The sequence below is a fragment of the Rhinatrema bivittatum genome, chromosome 1 (genome assembly GCF_901001135.1).
Source record: "Rhinatrema bivittatum chromosome 1, aRhiBiv1.1, whole genome shotgun sequence".
NCBI lineage: Eukaryota > Metazoa > Chordata > Amphibia > Gymnophiona > Rhinatrematidae > Rhinatrema > Rhinatrema bivittatum.
In genome coordinates this window covers 469459780-469485549 of record NC_042615.1, presented here as the reverse complement: position 1 = coordinate 469485549, position 25770 = coordinate 469459780, and the positions used below count along the sequence as shown (strand labels likewise).

Sequence of the window (25770 nt, the reverse complement as noted above, 5' to 3'; positions counted from 1 at the left end):
AAAGCGTCTTAAACCATTATTACGATTTCCGAACTGTTCTACAAGCCCTTATTCTTATTGGGCTTGATTGCTGTAACACCCTATACTTTGGTTTTCCATCTACTGCTATTCGTGGATTGCAAACTGGCTAAAAGACAGGAAACAGAGAGTAGGATTAAATGGGCAATTTTCTCAGTGGAAGGGAGTGGACAGTGGAGTACCTCAGGGTTCTGTGTTGGGACCCTTACTGTTCAATATATTTATAAATGATCTGGAAAGAAATACGACGAGTGAGATAATCAAATTTGCAGATGACACAAAATTGTGCAGAGTAGTTAAATCACAAGCAGATTGTGATAAATTGCAGGAAGACCTTGTGAGACTGGAAAATTGGGCATCCAAATGGCAGATGAAATTTAATGTGGATAAGTGCAAGGTGATGCATATAGGGAAAAATAACCCATGCTATAATTACACGATGTTGGGTTCCATATTAGGTGCTACAACCCAAGAAAGAGATCTAGGTGTCATAGTGGATAACACATTGAAATCGTCGGTTCAGTGTGCTGCGGCAGTCAAAAAGCAAACAGAATGTTGGGAATTATTAGAAAAGGAATGATGAATAAAACGGAAAATGTCATAATGCCTCTGTATCACTCCATGGTGAGACCGCACCTTGAATACTGTGTACAATTCTGGTCGCCGCATCTCAAAAAAGATATAATTGCGATGGAGAAGGTACAGAGAAGGGCTACCAAAATGATAAGGGGAATGGAACAACTCCCCTATGAGGAAAGACTAAAGAGGTTAGGACTTTTCAGCTTGGAGAAGAGACGACTGAGGGGGGATATGATAGAGGTGTTTAAAATCATGAGAGGTCTAGAACGGGTAGATGTGAATCGGTTATTTACTCTTTCGGATAGTAGAAGGACTAGGGGACACTCCATGAAGTTAGCATGGGGCACATTTAAAACTAATCGGAGAAAGTTCTTTTTTACTCAACGCACAATTAAACTCTGGAATTTGTTGCCAGAGAATGTGGTTCGTGCAGTTAGTATAGCTGTGTTTAAAAAAGGATTGGATAAGTTCTTGGAGGAGAAGTCCATTACCTGCTATTAAGTTCACTTAGAGAATAGCCACTGCCATTAGCAATGGTTACATGGAATAGACTTAGTTTTTGGGTACTTGCCAGGTTCTTATGGCCTGGATTGGCCACTGTTGGAAACAGGATGCTGGGCTTGATGGACCCTTGGTCTGACCCAGTATGGCATTTTCTTATGTTCTTATGTTCTTACAATTGATAAAAAATGCAGCTGCACGTATTTTGGTTGACGTAAAATATCACAAACACATAACTCCAGTTCTCAATTCTTTACATTGGCTTCCCATCTCCTACCACATTCAATATAAAATCCTTACGATTATTCACAACCTCCTCTATAAGAATCCTCGATTTGGTTATGTTCAAGCTTACGCAATTATCAACCGACTTGCCATCTTCGTTCATTAAACAAAAGTCTCCTTGAAGTACCCTCTGTAAAACTAGCCAGGTTAGACCTAACAAAAAAGCGTGCTTTTTCGGTTGCAGGTCCCATATTAGGGAATTCCTTCCCTGATTCCTTAAGGCTCCAATCCAGCTCCAAAGAATTAAAGAAGAAACTAAAAACCTATTTGTGCAGCTTGGCTTTCAATCCATTAGCCCCTCTTTCACTCTGATGCGAGTTTATGCAAGTCCTCCTTTTATTAGGATGTACTATTTTTATTTTATGCTGTATTGATTACTTGCAATGTTCTGAACTTATTTTACTATGTATGTTTTATTGCGGAAAATAAATAAACAAATTCGTTATTCAAAAAGGTAGGGAATAAATCCAAATGAATAAAATAAATTTTAATTAGTAATCTAAGGGGTAGATTTTCAAAGGGTTACGCGCGTAATATATGCGCATAACCTTTTAAAACCCCCCCTGCACGTGCCGAGCCTATTTTGCATAGGCTCGGCGACAAGCTTATGTCCCAGGGCTTTGAAAAAGGGATGGGGGCGTGGCAGGGGCGTGGCGCCGGTCCGGGGCAGGACTGAGGCCTCCGGCACAACGGCTGTGCCGGGGGATGGTGCGCCGGCAGCTGGCCGGTGTGCGCAAGATACGCCTGCCAGAGGCAGGCATAAAAAATGAAATAAGGTAGGGGGAGATATAGGTATGGCTGGGGGGTGGGTGAGATAAGGGAAGGGAGGGGAAGGTGGGGGGAGGGGAAGAAAAGTTCCCTCCGAGGGAACGGGGAAAGCCATCGGGGCTCCCCTAGGGCTTGGCGTGCGCAAGGTGCTCAAGTGTGCACCCCCTTGCATGTGCCAACCCTGGATTTTATAACATGCGTGCGGCAGCGCGTGCATGTTATAAAATCGGGTGTACATTTGTGCGCGCCGGGTAGTACGCACAAATGTACCCCGTGCGTGCTGCTTTCAAAATCTGCCCCTAAGCACATAGCACTTGGAAGTCAAATTAACCATACAAGTTAAACTTGTATCACTACGGAAGAGACCATTTACAAAACATTTTACTTATAGACAACCAACATAATATTTCTATTGTATTTTTCCATTTTCAAATATATCCAGAACTGGCACCTACCTGAAAGACAGTTCCATCTTGTTTCAACAACTTGAATTCTTCCAATGTAGGAGCTGGCTGGCCTGTGGCAGTGCAGTTGATCATAAAGTTTTCTAGCCCAGCATTAACTTCCACATGTTCTGGCAGTTCCACTATCTCTGGGGGAACATCAGCCTCTCCTGTGTGGGGAGACAGCATATGTGAAATGAAATCTTTTAAGCTCCCGCTCAGTATTAGCAGAGGGTGTATCAAGAGTTGACAAGAGGCAGAGCAGGAGCAGGCAGCTCCGGTCCTGGAGTACCACGGACAGGCCAGGTTTTCCAGACATTCACAATGAGTAAAGCATGAGAGAGATTTGCACGTCTAAGCCCCCGCACCTTTGGGGTGTAATCATAGTGACCCTCCTGCTGCAGTGGCTGAGGTAGGATTGAATGGCTAAGGGGTTTCGGGTGGTATCGGAGGAGTCACAAGCTGTAACTTGTGATTCCTCTGATAGAAAAGGAATTCTCCTTCCTGTCGGGTCTCCCAATATTAGGAACCAGGGTCTGGAACCCACCCAGCAAGTCTCTTGGGGGAAGAGAGAGAAGACAGAACCCAAATAATACAGCAATAATGTAATTACTAATTGTTTTATTTTGTTTTCATTTGTTTTCTAATGGTTTTAATTGTTCTATATGTTCCATGTAAACCGCCATCCAGGCAATAGTTAATCATTTCCTTGTAAACCGGAGTGACATGTATATTATACAGGAACTTCCGGTATATAAAAGCCAAAAATAAATAAATAAATAAAAGTTTTTTAAAAACTTCAATAGCAAGCTGATGAAGTTCTTGCAAATTCTGAGCTGTGACTCAGATTTATTAGAACAAGTTTAACTGGTGAAAAGCATGCAATGAAAACTTTATAAATGCACTGTGAATTTTTCACAATTAACACAATTTGTTTTTCTTTTGTTATAGCCAACAACTACTTTAGAAGAGAACTTTCTCTGATTAGTTTTAAATGTGCTACTTGCTAACTTCATGGAATGCCCCCTAGTCCTTCTATTATCCGAAAGAGTAAGTAACCGATTCACATTAACTCATTCTAGACCTCTCATGATCTTAAAGACCTCTATAATATCCCCCCTCAGCCGTCTCTTCTCCAAGCTGAACAGCCCTAACCTCTTCAGCCTTTCCTCATAGGGGAGCTGTTCCATTCCCTTTATCATTTTGGTTGCCCTTCTCTGTTCCTCTCACTTTAGAAGCAGCTCTGCTGTTTGACACCCCTTTCTTTTCTTTTGGTTTTCTCAGTGGGTTCCATTATCAGCTTTGCTATAAGCAAGCTTACAGTTTCATATATCCAGTTTGTCTCTCACTACAGCATACCACTATAGTAAACTAGACCTCCTGGGTTAAACTCTGGTTCTCATAAATCAGTCCAATTGGAATACTAGTACTTCTTTAAAAGATATGAGTATTCTCCTATATTATAAGAGCTGTAGCTCTCTTCTTGTTAGGTCCCAAAAAACAAAGCGGAAGCCGATCCAAATTACTATCCAGCGGTAAAAACGAAGAAGAGGATCGGGGTATAAAAGGACTTTTATTAGATCTTGTTAGGGAAAGCCAAGATCACTTATTATTATGTATTTCTTAAAAGCAAGCCAAAACAATGGCATATGGATTCATATGTATAGTGATTGGGAAATCAATCACTCATCCCCATTATCTTTGCCATATTTCCAGTCAACTCTTATAACGCTATCAATGGCTGATGAAAATTTACCGCGTTTCAGCCAAGTTAATTTAATATTAATTGTTAAACTGCCTACCCTGAACCTTACCTGGAATTTATCTTGTTTTTAAAACAAATATCACAAATATTACACTAACACAGTCACATATACTTCAAACATCCATACTGGAGACAGGGCCATTGCTAGTTTTTTTGCTGCCCTGTGCGAACAATTACTGTGCTATACCCGCAGCCCCCAGTTCATTCATCTCCCTCCAGTAATCTAAACTTTAAAATCTGACATTCTTCCTTACCCGGGTCCTCCCCCTCTCCTCTGGAACCCATAGCCATTGCAAGGGTATTAGATATAATAAACAAACATTAAAAACACATACACACAATTAAAATTATACATTTATAATAACAGATTTTACATTAGGAAGAACATTCAGAGTATAGTCTTCTGAGGTAAAAATATCACTTACAACAACTTGTATATTATATTTACATGCACTGCTGTGGCGCCAACCAGAAAACCCTGCAAGAATACCCATATGGTATTAGGACTATTGTAATGCATTTTGGATGTGGGCTTAACCCTCAGAAAGCCTTGAGTAAACCTCCCATAGCAAACCATCACTAACTGCCAGCACTCAAAAAATAACAATGTTACCTATGAAAAATTAATCCTGCAAATATTACACCAGGTCTTAAAATACCAATACACCTCCTATTAGGAAAACAGAACAAGCCAGGCTGCTATACATCCCTGCACAGAAGCTTCATACTGGCAGAAACCTGTGGTATAATAAATCTATAAAAGAAACTAAACAAAAACTCAGAGCAAAGGAAAGAGTGTGGAGAAAAAATAAATGTACAGTTACCTTAACTATCGTGTTTTTCTTGCCTTCTACAAGAAATTAATAAACAAAACAAAAAAAGAGTATTACAGTAATAAAATAAATTTTTTTTCTGGAAACCCAAAAATTTTGTTCGATTTAGTGAATAAACTAACCTCTGACCCTACTCAAATTGATACAAATACCGATGTAAATCTCAGCCAAGAGTTGGCAATATTTTTCAAAAACAAAATTGATCTAATAACTTTAAACTTAGACAAAACCCCTAAACAAGAAATTAAAATGAATATAAAAGAAATACCAATGTGGTTAGAGTACAATGAAGCAACAATTGAGGAAGTTACAAAGTTAATACAAAAACTTAATCCAGCCCAACATCCTTATGATGCAATTCCAGTATTAACACTTAAACAGTTGAGTCAAGCAATTGCTCCAACCATCACTACCATTATTAATCTCTCTTTGAAGGAAGGAATCTTGCCAAAAGAATTAAAAAATGCAATCATAAAACCAACCTTAAAAAAGAAAAGTTTGGATAATAAAATACTAAACAATTACAGACCAATTTCAAATCTTCCTTTCAAAGCAAAAATAATTGAAAAAATGGTTTTGAATTAGTTAAATGAACATCTGGAAGATAACAATATACTTTATCACACCCAATTCAGATTTAGAAAAAAATTAAATACAGAAACATTACTTCTTTCCTTACAGGACTGTGTACTAAAAAGGCTTTGATACTGGGAATAAATATCTACTCTTGCTCCTCGATCTGTCATCAGCATTTGACACTGTGGACCATGAAATCATGATACACAGGTTAAATGAAACTGATGTTAAAGGGAAACCATTAAAATGGCTAACTTCATTTTTAAAGAACAAGTTAAAATTAATAATGTATTTTCTGAGATTATCAACCTTGACACCGGTGTTCCGCAAGGATCTACGCTATCAGCGACATTGTTCAACATTTACATGACCCCACTCTGCCACTTACTATCAGGACTTGGATTAAAATATTATTTATATGCTGACGATATTCAGATTCTTATACCCGTCAATGATACTCTAGAAAAATCATTTCAAATGATAACAATATATCTCAATGTAATCAAACAGTTATTAAATCAAATGAAACTCTGCATTAATATAGAAAAAACTGAAGTAATTTTGTTAGTGAGAAAAATTTCCCCAAACCACACAAACTTACAGTTTAGCTATGAAAACTTGAAAATCGATTTAGGATCCACTAAAACCATTATTAGACACAAAAGATTTTAGAACCGTGTTACAGGCATTGATTAGAGAAGTGAATTGGCCGGCCCCTGTCACATGGTAGGAGCACTGGATGGCCCGCGCCATTTTTAAAGATGGCGCCGGCCATCCAGTGCTCCCTCCATGTGACAGGGGCCGGCCAATGGCACGGATACCCTGTCACATGGTAAGGGCAAAGGCCATCAGCGCCATTTTTATTAGTGGCAGCCGACGGCTCGAGAGCAGGAGATCGCTCCCGGGACCCCCACTGGACCACCAGGTACCTGTAAAATGTTTTTGGGGGGGGGGTCGGGAGGGTGGGGGAAGCTAAGGGATTAGTTTTAAAGGGTCGGGGTGGGTTTTTTGTTTATCGGCTCAGGCGCAGCCGATAAACAAAACTGTGATCGGGCCGGACGAAAAAAAACCCACGATGTGAATCAGAACCGGAATCTGAACTGATTCCGGTTCCGAGTCACATCTCTAGCATTGATATTTTCATCCACAGATTATTGTAATGCTCTTTTGTTGGGCCTGCCCTATTCTACTTTACGTCCATTACAAATATTACAGAATTCAGCTGCAAGGATACTAACTGGAACAGGTAAAAAAGAACATATTATCCCTGTCTTGATGGAACTGCATTGGTTGCCGATAGAACAGAGAGTCCAATATAAAGCGTTAAGCATCCTACATAAGGCAATTCACTGCGAGAAAGTAGAATGGCTAAACGCAGCAATAAGGCTTCACATGCCCCAGAGAAATTTGAGATCTACCAACAAAAGCCTGTTATCTATTCAATCTTTGGTATCCGCAAAACTAACATGTGTAAGAGAAAGAGCAGTGTCATTAGCTGGGCCCAAATTTTGGAATAACCTTCCAACCGAATTAAGACTGGAAACAAATGTTGTATACTTCAAGAAAAAAATTAAAACATGGCTATACCAACAAGCATTTGAGGTTGAAAAAAAAGTGAGGCATGACAGGAATATACTGAAATAGCACGCAGCAAAGGCTAGAGAAGTTGGGTATATAACAACTGAAAAGCATGCGACTGTCAATGGTATGAAGGTCTATGTGTATGAGTCAGTTTGAGATTAAATTGTAAATTGTAATTAAGGCTAATAATGTGAGAATGAAGTTATTGTATATTATATCTTTTACATGATGTATTTTTATAAATGTTAACTACTGTAAACTGATATGATGGTTATAGCCAAATACCGATATATAAAAGCTTTTAAAATAAATAAATAATAAGGATAAAGAAAAAATATCCTGCTCTTTATACCTGGGAATTTTTGGTTTCCAGTCACCTTGAGATTGTTGTGGATTAGTGGGGAAGGGAGAGCATAGAAACTTTCTCCCCTTTCTCTCTCATATATGCACACACACTTTCTTTTTCTCATACATACTCATGCTCACACACTCATGCTTCCTGCTTCTTCTCTCAGATGCACTCAGATCCTCTCTCCCACATATGCGAAAGTGCACACACACACACACACACAAATGCATACGTTCACACACATAGACAGATGCTCTTTCTTGCTCACACACTTCCCCACATTCATACTATCTTTCTCACATTTTCCTTCTGTCTCACACACAAAGGCACTCACTTTCCCATACACACACGCATATGCTCTCCCTCTCAAAAATACACACACACATGCTCTCTCACATACAGAGGCTTCACCTTCTTTCCTTCTCTTGCTCCCCTGGCAGCCTTGGGCCCATCTCTTCACTTTGGCCTCTATCAGATCAGGATAACAAGGTGGCCTCAACTCCACTTTGGTTGCTGGTGAGACGGGGTCTGCTGGCAGCCCGCAGCCTCTTCTCTGTTTAGGCTATCAGTGGATGGGATGGAATCTACTGGATAACCGGCAGCCTCACTACCTCAGCTCTTTCCCTCACTGCTCATCCCCTTCCCTCACTACCTGGTTCTTTCTCCCACTTTTCAGCCCCTTCCCTCTCTCCCTCTAGATATTCCCTACCTTCTCACACTACCTCAGTTCTTCCCCATCCCTATCCCTCTAGAGATTCTTCTCCCCCCTTAGTGAGTCACTATCTCAGGTTTTTTTTCCCCTTCATCCCCTCTCCCTTCCTCTGTAGGCTCTGTCCTGCCCTCTTCTCACCCCTTTCTATGCTTCCTCCACTTTCTTCCTTCCCGCTCCCTATGCCCTTCCCCCACCTTCTCGTCCAGTCACTTCCAGCTTCTTAGCCCTCTCCAAGCTCTTCCTCCTCCCACTCCCTGGTGCAACGTATTACCATCAAGATTCCTTTCCCCCTTCTTTCCGTGTGAGCAGGTAGAAGCATCAAAGCAGCCGAAATAAAGAAAAGGCTGGAAGACTGCCCGTGGCATAGGAGCTGCTAAAGAAGGCTTGCCAGCTCAGAGTTAGTTATCGAATTGGGCAAAGGTAAGCCAAACCCCTGCCTGATCTGATGCATCAACAGGTAGATCTCCCACACAAGCTGGAAGCAGGAGCAGCAGCATTTGAATGATGTCATCTCCTGCTGCCTCAGAGCCAGTCTCACAATTCCTCTCCCCCTCCCTGTCTCACAATTCCTCTCCCCCTCCCTCCCCTGTCACTCATTCCTCCGGGGACTGGGACACACAGGCTACTTGCTCTCCTTATGATGAAGCTTAGATCAGCTGAAAGCTGCTTTTGATTTCCAAGACTCAGGGCAGGAAACCCTCCCTCTCTCTTCCTTTTATCTGCAACACCCTGCTGCTAGAAAATGTTGTTTTCCCTGAGGTAAACATAAAAAAAACCCCCAGTGCTGCCTTTATTCTGTCACTCTGCTCTATGCACTTTTCAGCATGGGCTCAACAGCCTGGGTTACAACAGCTTGCATGTCCTCCAGCATTTATGGCAGAGACACACCTAGGTACATTTATATTTTAAATTTTCTTTCCGTTTTTCTTTTTCCTGCTGCTTTTTCATGAGCCTGGAATGGCTCCGCATAAACTTCCTTCACTGAGTGGGCTATAATAACTCTCGCTCTAGCCAGATAAATAAACTTTCAGTCTCCGTTTTAGTTTCCTTCCTGCTTTTACAGCAGTAGTCTAGCTGCTTTTGATTTCTTGAATTTCCCCAGGGCTGTGAAAGTCTTCCAGTGCACTGTAGTCCTCTAGAACCCAGCAGCTCTCCAGAGCCCAGGTTAGACTTAATGTTTGAAAAAACAAATTACACCTTTCCTTCTTTAATTTTTAACCCTGGGGTTACACATGCCATGGAGGCAGTGCATGCAGATATACCTCATGCACATTCATTGTGAATAGTCTGAACACCAGCTCTGTTTTTGGCACCTCATGATGGGAGTCGCCTATCCTCGGCATAGATTGATGTGTACACTTTATTTCAGTGATAGTTTGCACATCACCAGCTTTCACTCAGATAATACCCCCTAAAATGAACTCCATTTTTTCAGGATTAATAGCTGCATATATCTGCATGCTCTTAAATGAAAGAGATCCCCCTCCAACAGATGTTTTTCTAGAAGCCTCCTCAGATTTTATAGCTGGAAATTAGGGATCCCCCATGGTCCCCCGGAGGTGCAAACTCATTACCCTTAATCCAGCCAATGAGTCAAGTTGTGAAAAACTTTACCAGCATCAACAGATCCAAGAATTCTACAGCAGGAGATGGAGTCACGCATATCATTCTAACAGCAGCATGCTCAGCTACCGTCATCCAAGGGGGGAAGAGAACCATCAACATCTTGTATACCACTAGAACATATTTCAAGTCAAATCACATGATGCAAACAGTTCCATAGGAAGTATGGGACTTCCAACCAATGCTTTGCTGCTCAGTGATAACTGACGTATGTATTCCCACTTTACTTCCTGTTATAATGCCATAGACCATAGTTGATGCTTCTTTGTGGCTGATTTTCTATGATACAATATAGGGTTAGAAATCAACAGCAAAATACTGTCGGAAATATCAATTGATTCTGAGCTTAAATCAATTTCCAGCTAAATTCTAAGCAAGAATAGACTTTTGACAGTAATTTTTCCTCCTTTTCTTTTCCATTCCTCCCGCAGTGCCAGCATGAAGACCCTTCACACTGGGATAAGTGCTTCATTACAGTGTTACCTGGCTTTACCTTCACTCTCACAGTGTACACCACGCCAGCCTGGAGGGCACAGGCAGCCACTGAATCGGTCACAGGTCCCCCTTTTGCTGCACTGACACTTCAGCTTGCAGTCTGGTCCATAAAATTCAGATTGGCAAGCTGCAAACATAGTCAAATCAGAAAGAACACCAGAGTTAATGGCACAGATTTTAGATATCTTTGAATCACTATGCTAGGCCCTTCTGAATTGTTTCTGATATTTACGCTTTGGTCTTTTTATTTAATCATGTAAATATTTGCATACTGCATTTCTAAATGTTATATTTATACTAACTGAAGTTTTTTTTTTTTCATATATTTTCATTTTTCCCCCTCAGCAACCTCTGCTACCTCAGATGGCATGCCTGGGTAGCTCGGGATGTCCTTGACAGTCCAAGGGCTGGAGGGATGCCCCCCTCTCGCAGCGCCACCTATTGACTGGAAGGAGCTGCCACGGTAGTACGGTAGCAGCAGCCACTTTCTCCTCACGCTGGGCCCTTTCCCACCCCTTCTGCTGTGTCCCCTGACCCAACAACAAATAATCTGAACCCAGATTCCCTACGCCATGGGGCCAATCGTATCTAATTCATTTAGATAGTTTAGTATTTTAAACATAGGAAAACCACTACAATGAAAATGCTTCAATGTAGTAAGTATGTAGAAACTTCGTATTGCAAACTGTGCTGGAATGCAACATTAAAGTCATGTGATTGGCATCACATAGGTTTCTGTGCACATTCTTTAAGCAAAAAAATGGAATTAGAAAATTATTTTCAATACTTGGCTATTCTCGTTTTGGCCTCAGTTTTTCAGAAATCTGGAGCAATATAACAGCCATATGATGGTAATAGACCTATTGCAATAATTCTTATACTATTTATGCTCGGCTCAGCAATGGGCCACAGGGATTTATAGGAGATGTGCAGTGGAAGGAACAAGGATAGACACTTCATTTACAACCACAAGATTATTGCTTAAGCTAAACTTACATATTAAAAGTCATGAAAACTGGACAGAAGACCATAAAGAGATACATTCTGTTCATCACCTCCCGTGCTGTTTATGGGGGAATAACATCTTAGCTACAATACGACTTCTGATTAGCTGAGGCTCTTCTCCAGTGATTAAATATATTCCTTTTCATTAGACTGGCCCAGACTTGAAAACGGCAGTCATATATGCAACCTGCTCAACAAGTCAGTGGTCAAGCCCCACTCCTTCCCCATCTCCATTTGTGTGTCCCCGCAATGTAAGCTGATGTTATAACACCCCATGCATCACAGACATATAGGACCTGTTGGCAGGATCCACTTTACATATCCCATCCCAGATAGATGTTTGTGGACTTTGCTCTTAAAAAAAGCTCCAGTGGTTGGGCTTGTCTGGTGGCTCTCAGTGGCAGTCCTGTACACTGTCATGTGGAAGGTCCCTAGTTTCATCCCTGGGTCAGTCTGTAGTGGGAATTATAATGTATGGACCCTTTCAATCCCTCATTATCTAAAACTGTGCTTGCTTAGTTAAGTTCAGGTGGGTATTAGCACTTTGCAGACCAGCTCTTCCTGATTCCTCTTGAAGGTCAATCTGGATTGGTCAGCGTTGCCACGTATAACCAGACTGTGCACGTGCATAGGTGTGGTTGTTGCTTTATTTTTGGAGTGGGAACACGAGAATAAGAGTGGTCCCCAACTTCAGGCCCCGCAGCCTGTTCTTCAAAGGAGAAAGCACCGTACCTTTGACAGCCACCTCACAGAGCTGGGGAGGGATTGTTCTGGGAAGAGAAGATGAGATTTTGGAAGAGTTTGTCTTTTATTACGGGTTTTATGTTTTGAGACCCGTGCTTGCCCAGGAGGGAAGTCACCCCTGCCTGTGATAGGATAGGATAAGGGGATGCATGTCCTTACTGCAGCTATAAAAGAGGATAGCAGTGCCCTGGGAAGGAAGAAGAGGGTTTTGGGGGGGGGGGGGGGGGGTTTGAGAAGAGAAGTTGTTCCAGTATTTTTGTGAGGAGTTTGCGAATCACCATTCCTGCCCACCAGGAATACATTGTATTTGGGCTTTCTGTCAGCAGAAGCTCAGCTTGTGGGATTCAGCGTCAGAGAAAGATAGGAGACAACTGCCATTCTAAAAGCCTGCTCCCTAAGCTGCCGAGTGCGATTCTTAGTGTTTCCAACCAAAAAAGGACACTGGCTCGGTGCTACAGCACGGAGAAAAAACATGTGGGACTGTCTGTTTCATAGGAAGATTTTCTGAGGCTTTATATATGCAAATTGGACTTTAAAGTATCCTTGGTTACTGTAAATCTTTCTTTTTTTTTTTTTAACACCCCATTCAAATATCCAGTCTGTTTCTTTTGCGTCAACAAAACCCACAAGCAAGGACATTTAAGAGTGAGAACAAGAGAAGGTGTCTCTTCTCTTGTTCTCACACAGTGTCTCATCAGAACGAAGGAGACACTGTGTGAGCCTAGGGTCCCAGAAGTGTATCCCTCCCTACCAGAAGCATCCCAGCAACCCGGAGGCCTCGTGGACTTTGCTGACTAGTGGGGAAAGAGAGTTGAGAGGAAAATTGGCCCCGGTGACGATCGTGTGTCCCTGCATTCCGGGAGGTCCTAAAAGAGGGGGATACAATAGCAATTAAGGAAGCCACGCCTTCTAGTTATATATGTTTTTCATATTTCTTCTGAATAAAAATTTAGAGAAAAGCTGTCAGACTTGACAGCAGGCAAAAATTACACAGGCTTCTTGGTTATTACTGGTGATTCAAATTTACCCAATTTATGGCATATAAGTAGCTTCGTCCTTAATATTATCTTGGGATCTTAAAAGGTGAAAAGAAGTCATGTGGGGTAATTCAAAATTCTTGTCTTTTATTTTTCTCTTGACGTTTACTCTGAAATGTTCTCTGGCAGGCCAGACCTGCTACTTCAGGATTTTTAGAGGGGAGATGTGTCCAGACTCAGCACAGATTACCCAGAGATGACTTCTCTCTTCTTGTCTCTGACAACAAAGCTTTGGCAACCTTCTTAAAAAGAAAACAGGGTAGATAAGAATACACTGGAAAAGTGGCTATTCACGGCTGTCCAATCCTTGGATCTTTTATTTTCAAGATTTCTATTAATCGATTTTAGCACGTGTTCACATGCTCGTCACATTTGTACAGATTTTTCAGCATTTCTGATTTCCCAGTGTAACTGTCTTCCCTTTGCTGCTGTCAGTCCCGCATATTTGCTGATCTGTTTGGCTCCGCTTGCCTGTCTGGACACCTGTTACTGTCAATCAGTCTTCTTGTTTTCTCTTGAACCTCAGAAACAGTCTTTTTCAATATTCAACCTCCAAATACAGTCTTTTCAGTATCAAATTAGCAAATGAATACAAGAATCAAACAATCTCCCCTTCATCACTCTACAGGCTCTTCTGCTTTCTGGGTCGGCTGGGGCTGGAGGAGGGGAAGGGAGTCATGGTCATTGCTTAGTGGTGGTGCCTAGTGGCAGGATTCATGGGCCCAGGATTGCAAGGCCCTGAGCCCAGACCAGTTACTGCAATGACTAGACTAGGTACATTTGACGGGGGAGTTATACAATAGGTGGCAAATTCCCAGCTAGTTGCTAATGAAGGCTCATGGCACCAGGACACCAATTCTGGTACTGACTAAGCTGGAGACCCAAAGAAGGAGAAAAACTTCCAGCTTAACCTGACCCCCACCCCAACAAAGGCTCCAATGAATGGCTTCGCCTGATGGCTCTGTAGCAGAGCAGCCTGCTGCCATGAGGAAGATCTCAGTCTGAGTCCCGAGACCAGCTTTTGCCCCTCAGCTCAGCTAGAGATTTGGATGCCGCAGGGGCAGGGCTCACAACCTCTGAGAGGAGGGAATCCTCCTGACCAGATTCAGAGTGTTCACATAGAAGGTTCTGGAAGGAACCAAGGGGGCCGCTCGTCAAGGATTACTACTACAACAGCTGGCCTAACTGAGAAGGCTAAAGAGACTGGGGGAAATTGCAGGGGACCGCAGCCTCGGTAGATGCCAGTTACAATTGAACTGGAAGCCCAAAAGAGCAGGAGGAAATGGCTGCCTCCCCCCCCCCCCAAATAACTGAGTTTCCGTCACTTCCTTAGGCAATTTACTTCAGGGTTTAACTACCATTAAGGTTAAATACTAATATTGTATCAATAGTGATCTCTACCCTTCAGAAATGTATGCATGCATTTAATGAGTGTGCTGTGCATGCAGCATGCACGTGGCATGCATTCATTTCTCTGAGTGCTGAGTCAAGATCCTCTGCATTTATTTTAAAAGATATAAAAGACTGTTCAGTTCCTTGTAAACCGGTGTGATATGTATTCTTTACAGGAACATCGGTATATAAAAATTATAAATAAATAAATATATGTTTTAGAGGTAAAGCTTAAGAAACAATGGAACTTGCCTATTCAGAGCTGTTTAGGCAGTGAGCAAATCCTTGCATCAAATCTGGCAGACTTTAAACTCCTGCATGCTTTTACTCTGAATGTGATCCCCCTCCCTTGCTCCCTTATGGTGGGGGCATATATATAGGATATACTTTGCTTGGCTGGGCAGCTGAAGAAAGAGAGAGGGTCCTACTGGAAACCAAGCAGTCGAGCTTCTCCAGTGACTGCGACTACTTTTCTCTACAAGCAGGATTTTCTCTTGCTAAAGCAAGAACGCCAAACGTTAACAGGGGGGGCAAATTTTAAAGCCATTTTACCCCAGCAAATTCACCTGATTGAAAATCACTCTCCTTTATCCAGCTAGAAGTAGGTGTGGGGTTTAGTCAGGTTAAGAAGAGGCATTCCTGGGGGGAGGGGGTGTTAAAGGACCTGTACGTGGGATTTTCAAAAGTATGTGGGGTGCACGGAAAGAAGAGGGGGACTATTCTTCTGTATCCCCGACCTTTGGTCTTCTCCAACAAGATGCACACAAACCTCTGAGAAAGTCGGGGTTCATCCTGCGGGGGGGGGGGGAGGGGGAGGATCTATCTCCTGGGCCCCTGGTGCTGTCGTGGATACAGTCCTGCCGGTCACAGTCACCCCACACTTCTCTATCCCTGCTCAGCCAGTTGTACCCACAGCTGGAGGATGTGCTAAAGGACGTTCCTTGTCATGAACCACAGAGTCCCGAAAGACGGTGTTCAAAGAAAAAGTTGAATGAAAGTTTGAAAAGTAAAATCCAAGCCAATATGGCAAAAATTAAAAATAGCAGCAGAAAAATCATAAACAAGAATGCAAGTGTCTCTTTATCCATGGTGCATCCCCAGGTTGCTCTTCTCCCAACTTAACCAACGTCCAAGGGAAAAGCACCTTCCCGCTGGAGGGAAGGGTAATCGTCTGTAGCAGCCAGCATAAGGCAAGGGCTAAAATGACTAAAATCCCTTGCTTCAAAACTGCTAACTCTAGCAGTATCTCACGAAAAAACCCCCACCACAGTTCTCACCCTTAGCCATGGTGGAAAAAAAGTCAAGAGCCCATCCCTTCAAGATTCCGGGAGTTTGCCCTTCTCTTGGGAAACTGGCCCAAAATTCAACCATCTTCAACAACTTCCGAAAAAAAACCCTCCACTCACCAGGGAAGCAGAAAGGCCCCTCTGATAAATCTTCTTGTAAAGCCCTCGTGCACATGCTCAAGGTGGGGGTGGGGGGAATTAATATCCCCGAGGCACAGCCCACAAAAAGGTGGGAACATAGCAGGGGGGAGGACCCCCAAAATGCAAAACCCATAGGAGACTGGAAAACGGGGCTACTTATAGTAGCGGGTGCAACAAATGCTATTGTATTTCCCCCCTCCCCTCTGGTCACCTGCACAAATAGGAGGTAGAAAACGCACGGGTGCTGCCTAATGTGTGTATGTTACACTAGCTAGCTTTCAAAGACAAAATACTCATGCCATTTCTCTTAGAAAATCAGCTGCAATTAAACATGGTAAAGGTGCCCGCATACTCTGCAGCTGCCCAGTGCGCCCTTTAATGCCCGGTACATGGATAGATGAAAGTTATTTGGGAATGCCTGAACGCTATCCAAACCTTGTGCAGAGGCTGCGAGGAAAGCTAAATACCTGCAACTTGGGCGAGAACGAGTGTATAATGAGGCGTATGGCCACAGAATGTATTATCAGCCTCACTGCAAATGCAGGTCTTGCATTATGCCTTGTCTGATATGCAAAGTGGCTCCAATAAAACCAGGCCCCCGTGGGTATCAAAGGGCTTGAGCTTCTTGCTGCAGAGGCAGAGGGGGAATGAAGCCCCATGGAAGGCCCTAAATCATCTCCATATCCACGTTGGCAGGTCAAAAGCTAACACGACAAAGTGGAATACGCTACCAATCTGAGACTTGCAGTTGTGGTGAAAGGCAGACCATGCACCACCTTTTGGTTTGCCAATTGCTTGAGGATGGTCCCTGCCAAGGCCAACTCAGGAGGGCTGAAATGTGCTAATCATTGCAAAGAAATATTATTCTGGTTGATGGACACAAGAAGTAGTCTAAAATGCCTTCCCACATTTTAGGCTCCTCATTGCCTCATTTGCACACTGAAACACAGCATAAACCCCCAAATTCATATCTTGGATACAAATCTTCTTACTACAGCAAGAAAAAAAGGTGACTGTCTTAGCATGATGTAATGCATGAAGAATAGGTGACATGCACATCAAAACATCAACGCACATTTATACCTTCGTTATTCTTTATCCTTCATTCACAGCTGTCTTGCCCATGAAGAAACAGCAATCCCAGGATCTTGGCCAAGTCTGTCTTTCCCATACACACACCATGCAGCCTTCTCATTTAGATGTTTTTCAGACTTACCTGGACCCCATCATGTAGGCTGCTCTTGACCTAGGGTTTGTAAGCTGCCATGGTTACAGGAACAAAAGGCAGCAAGGTACCCTGCTGGCTGATGGAAGACCCTCAGGGGTATGACCTACACATATCTGCTTTTTTCCAGCATGGTGCTTTTTCCATGTATCTGCAAGTCTTTAATTTTGGCTCAGTAGTTCCTTTTGTCTCCATTTTCATTTATTTTCCAGCTCAATCAGAACCAGTGCTGGGATTCTGGCACCATGGCCCTTCATTCACAGCTACCTGGGGAGGTTTTTTTTCCATTTCTTTTTTTAAATAGACCCATCCTTCCAGCAATGGTCCTGAGGCTGGCAGCCATGCACCAGAGCTCCTTCTGGAAGCCTGAAGCTTGGCTCTGAATCCAGCCACCAGGTGTCACCCTTATCAATGACCATGACTTCCTCTCCCCAGGGGCTGTGAATGCTGCTTCTTCAGCCAATCCAGGGTGCAGAAGACCCTATCTGGCGATCGAAAAGGAGACTTTCCGCGCCGGGCCTGCCTTTGCAAGCAACATTTCTCGTGTCTTTCTCTGGCAAGTTAGTGTGGCATCTGCTGTGCTCTCCTGCCTTGTTTGGGTGTGTCCTTCTCCACTGTGCGTGCTCCCTCTTCCTGCCCCTCTCTGTTGTGTCTATATACTATATGTGTGTGTTTGTCCCTTTCTGTGCTTTGGGCATGGACCTTTATTGCAGCCCATGTTCCTCAGTTACTATTTGTCATGTTGCTTGTCTTTGCCTCTTGACTTGGTTACAGTGTAGGTTCTGTTCTCTTCTGTGCATCCTGCTTTCCATTTGTTTCTCATGTTCATAGGCTTAACTTACCACCTTATTTCTACTTTCTTCCCTCTTCTACCTTTTCCCTGAGTGCTCAGAACATGCACCACTCTTTGTGGTGCGGCGCAGGCATGTCGCCAGTGGGTGCAAACATGCATTCCCTGAGGTTTGCTCGGGATGGTAAGAAATGGCCCCCTTTTTGAGGTGCAGTTGTACGTGCTTGCAACATACCTTCATCGCACTGAAGCCCCGTCCAGCCTGAAGCACAGGAACAGCCATACGGATCAGGGAGGCAGAACATAAAACGCCTGCAATCGCCTGTTTCTCTGCAAGTGTGGGCACAGGTCCTGCCAAATTTGTTGTCTCCACAAGCTAAAGGGAAGAAAAGATTTCCAACCTGCATTAAAGATACTTTACTAGCCTACTGCTGAGAAATCGACAAAAAAGAATGACCAAAGCTGCTAAGGTTTCTAAACTTTCAAAAACATTTTTACTTGCAAATTCATGAAACAGCTTCATTTTCTCAGTATCATCCTGAAATCAGGGCTGTTGAATGGGTAATTTGAAGTTTAAAGGGTATCTGCATACTAAAACTTTTGGGCAATTTCAGGTTTTCCAGATCTTATGTTGAATATTTGGGAGCAGGCTCCAAATCTTTGCAAAACCTGAAAGGCAGTTCAGCATATTTTTCAGATCCACTCCAAATCTTTGATTATCTACTTTGAATTTTTCCCAGATCCACCAGCTAAAATCAAGGCATATTTTCACAGTGGATCTGGGGAAAATACATTTTTTTGTGATGATTTTTCTTACAATCCTGTTCGCGGAGCCCATCCCGCGAGCAGGCCTTCCACTTACCGCCTGACCCTACCGCCACTGGCCCGATGCCGTAGGACTCCCTTGAGGCGGCCTATGCCATCTTAGCTCACTGCTGCCGCCTCCTTGCAGTCCAAAGCCGCCCTGTGCGGCAGGAGGGGCCACTGCCATTCTTCTCCGGGGCAGAAGCTGCTGCCAGATTGCATCCTCGCGGCCTTAGTGTCGCTATTGGTCTTCCTCTTCACGGCTTGAGCACCGCTGCTGGACCTCCCAAGCGGCAGGAAGCTGCTGCCGCCGCTGCTTCCATCTTCGCGGCCTGTGCACTGCCACTAGGACCTCTTACGCGGCGTGGGAAGCCGCCTCCAGGCCTGCTTACCATCGTGGCAGGACGCCGCCACAGGTCTCTGCTTCCTGGTTCCCTCTAGGCGCGGGCGTGCGCATCTCCTTTCTATTTAAAGGGTCAGTGGCGGGAAAAGCCTCGCGGCCCCACCGGATGTCAGCTCTGGTCCATTTCCTGCTTCAGCCCTATAAAAGGGCTCAGTTCCTGTTCCTCAGGGCCTTCGAACTGGATTCCATGGTCGTCCATGTCTCCTCTTCTCTGGTCAAGGTATTCTGTGGTCTGCTCCTGTCAAGATGGCTTCGTGTTCCATGTTTTTCTCGTTCCTGATTTTCTCTGTCTGATGTTCCTGGTCTCGTCCCTCGTCTGAGCTCCTTCATTGCATGTTCTAAGTCCTGATGTTTTTCATCCGGAAGTCCTGATGTCCAGAAGTCCAGATGTTCCTTGTCCAAGTCCTGATGTTCCAAGTCCAGTTGTTCCTAGTCCAGAAGTATCTGATGTTCCATTTACAGATGTCCTGATGTGTTGCTCAGGAGGTGGACCCTTGGGCCGAGGTGGGGTTGATGCTACATGTACGGGAGGCCCTATGGGTGGAGCTGGCTGACTGACGGAGGCCGGCTGGAGCTTCGCCAATACCAACCCTCGTTCCCCGTGGGTTGAGCCCTTGGGTGCTGGGACCGGCTGGAGTTAGGTGGGCCTCCATCCGAGGTCTTCTGAGAGATGATAGGAAAGTCAGCCAGGGGTCAGCAACAGTGGAAATGGAGAGTCTATACTGGATGAGGCAGAGTCCCGGAGATCCAGGCACCAAAAGGAACAAGAGTCAGACAGGGGGCACCCGGGTAAAAGCAGGCCGAAACCTGAAAGGCCAAGTCCAGGGTTGAGACTGTAGAGGCATCGTAGAATAGGCTGAAATCAGGGAAGGCAGCATGCAAGGAGCAGAGGCAAGGCAAGGCAGAGGTCAGATCCAAGAGATGATCAGTAGCGTGGTCAGGCAAAGCAGAAGTCAGGACTAGGAGAAGATCCGTAGCGAGATCGGGCAAAGCAGAGGTCGGGTCCAGGAGAAGATCAATGGCGTGGTCAGACAAAGCAGAGGTCAGGTCCAGGAGAAGATCAATGGCATGGTCAGACAAAGCAGAGGTCGGGTCCAGGAGAAGATCAATCCGTAAACTAATAGAGTGAGACGAAGCACAGGAAGCAGGAGAAGACAAAACCAGGAACAGGAACACGGAAAGAACAGGAACCAGGAACACGAGGAAATCACCAGAGGAGGCAATAAAGTACACGTCCAGTGTGGAGACCTTTTGCAAAAGCAACTAACATCTACCTTATATATCGGAGCCCAGTGTCATCATCATCCAGGGCCACGGGTTGGATTCCCACCGCGGCTCCCTTAAAAGGAACAGAAATGCACGTGCGCCTAGGGAGGAGCATGGCGCGGGACGGCGGCGTCTCTCCGCGGACCATGTGGGGAGGCCCTCCATGGAGCACAGGTGTCTGCCGTGGAAACAGGAGTGCCGGGAACAACTTGAGGCCAGAGGCAGCGGCCCAGCGCCGTGAGGGAAGTGGAACAGGCAGAAGAGGGTAAGAGGGCCTGGCCGTGGGCCTGCCGCGGCCAGTTCTCGCAACACTGATGTTCTATGTTTCAGTCCTGATCCTCATGAATCCGAGTTCTGAGTCCTGATGTCCTTTGTTCCAGTCCTGTTCCTGATGTGTCCACTAGTTCCTAGCTCTGGGTTCAAGCTGAGTCTCAACTGCTGGACCTCGCCTCCAGTTGACCACCCTGGGAGTAAATCCGTATTGATCTGGTGGCCGTTTCTGGTCATTGGAGCCCTCTTCCGTATGGATCCTTCTCTGAGCACTGCCCGGATTCCTCCTTCATCCTGAGCCTCAGACCTGCGCATGTACCGCTCTCCGCATGGTCCGCGACCAACCCACGGTGGGCTGTGTAGGGCGCCCTGAGGGGCAGTGCCTTTCAAGTTCCAAGTGTCCTCATCTTGTCCAAGTTCCAAGTTCCAAGTATCCATGTCTAGTCTGGTTCCTGTCCTCAGTCTCCATCTGGCCTCACACACTCGTTGTTCCCAAGCAGCAGGTCTGAAAGGGCTATTGAGTGGCTGGTGGGCTACTCTCGAGACCGGCATTGCGTTGCTGGGTCTCCTTGGTGCATGTAGGTCCAGCGGAGGGCTGAGCCAGCCTTGTTCCTGCTCCGCCCATGCTCGTACCTGCTCACCTCTCATGGTGTGTCTTGGGGCTCCTCCCTGGGCCGCGCCGTGATCCAAGGGCTCACAACTCCCCTAGAGATAGGACCACGCCTACGCGCTCCCAACAATTTTGAATCATGCTGAAATCTGGCTGGTTTGAGTTTGACCTCAAAGTTTCAATTAGATTTAATTTTTTTAATCTAATTGAAACTTTTCCAGTCTGAAAAAGCAGACATATAGAGTGAGTTTCCCTGAGAATAGGGATTTATGGATAATTTGAAGTCATAGGAAACATGAGAAATGCCCTACTGGGCCAGACCAAAGGTCCATCAAGCCCAGTATCCCGTTTCCCACAGTGGACAATTCAGGTCACAAGAACCTGGCAGGATCCCAAAGAATAGATCCAATTCAGGTATAAGCAGTAGCTTTCACAAGTCTACATGGCAAATAGTGGTTTATGGGCTTTTCCTCCAGGAACTTGTCTAAAACCTTTTTAGTGCAACTGGGTATAAAAAGGCTTTATATTTATTTATTTATTTATTTACTGGGTTGTTTTTTTTAATTGTGAACCAGTGATCATTGTTGAGGTATGGAAACCAGTTTTCTGTTAAGATCCTGCACTTGCATTCTTTGCCACCCACTTCACCACCAATGCCACATTTTCGTTCTACCTTCTGCTTTGTTTCAAGAGAAAAGATATTCATCTTAAGTTTAAGTTTTAGCTTTTCAGTTGAATTAGGAGTCTATAATCATTCAGAATAAAGAAACATAATAATGCAATATTCTTATCTACATGAGTTAACTGTATGCATTAATAATACTCTACTGGTTATGATTTGCTGTCGTATACACCGTCATTAACAGGATTATCATGCTCCTTCCCCCAAAGATCTTTACCATATATGTTAAGTGACTTCCTTGAGTTAAGAGTGAGTTATGTATAAGAGGAGTGAAGTGGGGTTCCTGCTCTGAGCTGGAGCCATTTTGCTGCTCCGTTGGCCTTGCCAGTGCAAAGACTCACCCTTTTCACATGTTGTCCCCATAAAACCGGGAGGGCAAACGCACTCCCCAGTGTCTTCATGGCACACACCTCCGTTCATGCAAACCAAGCAGCTCTTCTTGCACTGAGGCCCCCACTTCTGCGCTTCACATCCTATAAGCAACAACAGATAAACACTTTCCATCAGGTGTTTGCTGATTCTTGATTCAGTCTGGCTTTGTTTTTTTTGTTGCACTTAGGGGCTGGTCCAATCTGTCTGTCCATCCGGAGACATAATATCTTCTATGAAAATTCTCTGATCAGGTCCAAACTTGGGGCAAAGGCAGAGCATGGGACTGCTCTATGGGACCCTATGGAAAATGATAGTTGATCCAGTAAAAGTGAGGTCATTTTTTTTAACTGTTTATTTTAACAAGATGCATGCACAGCATCACTCAAAACAAAGAAAGGGGAATGAACAGCTGCTCCCACAATTTAGATGACAGTACACAAACATTAGTAAACATCAAAGGCCTATCATACAAAAGAAATACACTTATGTCCCGCCTCAAGGTCAGTATTAGCCTAACTTTTAGACAGTCATCGTAATCCCTTATACAAGCCGATTCTACCAATAAGCCCAAAAGGCATTCCAAATTTTGTCGTACATAGACTCGTTCCGGTCAATGCAACATCATGCACGTAAAAAACGTGCGTCCACTTCTCCTGGGTGCTTGATGCAATACGCAAATGAGTTGGCATGCTAAAAGAGATGTGCAATGGATAATTTGGGCCAGATTTTAGTAGGTACGTGCGGTCTTAGATTTGTGCGCGCAAACTGGCACGCACAAATCTATGCCCGATTTTATAACATGCGCACGCAGCCACACGCATGATATAAAATCCGGGGTCGGCGCGCGCAAGGGGGTGCACACTTGTGCACCCCCTTGCGTGCGCTGAGCCCTAGGGGAGCCCCGATGGCTTTCCCCATTTCCTCTGAGGCCACACAGAAATCGGTGCGGCCTCAGAGGGAACTTTCCTTCCGCTCCCCCCCCCACCTTCCCCTCCCTTCCCCTCCCTTCCCCTATCTAACCTGCCCCCCAGCCCTACCTAAATCCCCCCTACCTTTATTTTCTTATTTACACCTGCCTCTGGGCAGGCGTAGGTTGCACGCGCCGGCCGAGTGCCGGCGCACAATCCCCTGGCACAACCACTGTGCCAGAGGCCTTGGCCCCGCCCCGACCCTGGACCTCCCCGCCCACTCCCCGCCCCTTTTTTCAAACCTCAGGACATACGCGCGTCCCAGGGCTTGCGCACATCGCCGGGCCTATGCAAAATAGGCTTGGCGCATGCAGGAGCTGGTTTAACAGGGTTACACGTGTATATTACGCGCAAAACCCTTTTAAAATGCGTCCCTTTGTGCGTCCCTAGTGCTCTGCATTGGGCGCCCAGGAGAAGTGGCTGTGCATCCACAACAGCCTAGCCAGAGGTCGCTTCCCACCCCTCCCCCCGGCAGTACTGGCCCAATTGGTCCTTTTCACTGACCAGTGTCATTGAAAGGACCAATCCTCTTTCAGGACAGCCTTCTGAAAGGTAATTGGTCCTTTCACTGACATGTGAATGGACCAATCGGAAGTAAGTGAAGCAGTGAATAAATTAATATTAAGTTAATTTACCAAAATGGTCGTTCAATTTATGAGCGTCCGTTTTATCCCACAGCAGCTAATTTATTGGCACAATAGGCACGCAAATATACACATACCTGAGCAAGTATATTGTGGGTGTATATTTTTTTTTAACATCAAGACTTTTTTTTGCATGGTGCAGTTTTTTTGTTTTTTAGTTGAGCCCTTGATGTGCGGGAAGACTTTACGCCTGCTCCGGGCAGGCATAAAATTTGACGTGTTGGGCTGCAGCAGCAGTTGCGAGTCCAGTTTCCACCCTTGGTCAAGTGAATGTGGCTATCAACCGAGAGGCTAGACTGGGAGAAACTGCGAGCAACAGTAAAGGTAATGTGTTTTTACAGCCTGCAACTTCAATAATTCAAACTGCAGTTCAGAAACTGTCTGTTTTTTCATTGGAGACCATCTGGGATGCCATAGTGGAATTAAGAGCTTCAATTATTCAGCAAGTTTCATTGTTGTCTTTGAAATGTAATGATTTGGAGGGGAAAGTGTCTGTTTTGTCAAATACAACTGTTGAACTGGAAATCAACTAACATCTATACGAGTACAAACCAACTCTGTTCAACAGATCCAAGCTGCTTTAAGCAAAGAAAATACAAAATTAACAACACGAATTGAAAACTTAGAAAATGTTGTGAGAAATAGGAATCTTAGATGTATTAACTTCCCTAAGGTGCCTTTAATTTCACCGAGGGAGATGTTCAAGAAGTATTTACTGGAGGTCCTAAAGATACCTGAGAACGTGATTCCCCCTGTGTCTAAAATATACTACTTGCCACAGTTTAAAAGGGAGACTCAGCAAGGAGAAGGGATTACACCATTAGTCCCATTGAGGGAATCAAGTGTTGACGTATCAACTTTGTTTGAAACATCTGATACAGAGCTGGCAGAATCAGTTACATTGATTGGTGACTTTGGCACTGGAACCAGATAAAGATTGGCTATTGAAACTTTATCTCTGTCATAGAACTGAACAGTTCTTACAGTTTAAAATTAAAGTCTTCCCGGATGTCTCCAGACAAACTCAGAAAAAGCGGAGACAATGGGGTAGATTTCATAAACTTGCGTAAACGCGTACTTTTGCTCGCACACCAGGCGCGAACAAGAGTACGCGGGATTTCAATAGATACGCGCGTAGCCGAGTGTATCCATTAAAATCCGGGGTCGGCGCACAGCCTGCCTCCGTTCCCTCCGCCTCCCCCCACCTTCCCCTCCCTTCCCCTCCCTTCCCCTACCTAACCCACCCCCGGCCCTATCTAAACCCCCCCCCACCTCTGTTGCGAAAGTTACGTCTGCTCGAGGCAGGTGTAACTTTGTGCGCGCTGGGCCGGCTGCCGCGCGCCATGTTCCGGTCCAGGGGCTGATCCGGAGGCCGCGGCCATGCCCCCGGAATGCCCCCGGGCCGAAACCATGCCCGCGGTGCCGCCCCCGGATGACACGCCGGCCGCATTACGCCGCCCTGACGATGCGTGAATCGCGACCCGCCCCCCAGGAAAGCCCCGGGACTTACGCGCATCCCGGGGCTTTGCGCGCGCTGGAAGCCTATGCAACATAGGCTCGGCGCACGCAGCGGGTGTTTGGGCCAGGTTTTCGGGGGGTACGT

At 44.9% G+C, this 25770-nt stretch overlaps 1 protein-coding gene across 2 annotated transcripts in view; it reads right to left on the bottom strand.

The window, feature by feature from the left end:
* TEK (TEK receptor tyrosine kinase) overlaps positions 1 to 25770 on the bottom strand; it is a 204923-nt gene that overhangs the window by 99708 nt on the left and 79445 nt on the right. For both annotated transcript variants that reach the window (XM_029606483.1, XM_029606474.1), the window contains exons 5-8: positions 22525 to 22656; positions 18384 to 18524; positions 10527 to 10655; positions 2607 to 2764 (exon numbers count right to left, since the gene is read on the bottom strand). In XM_029606483.1, the coding sequence (XP_029462343.1) occupies positions 2607 to 2764; positions 10527 to 10655; positions 18384 to 18524; positions 22525 to 22656 (560 nt within the window). The remainder of the gene's footprint in view (positions 1 to 2606; positions 2765 to 10526; positions 10656 to 18383; positions 18525 to 22524; positions 22657 to 25770) is intronic.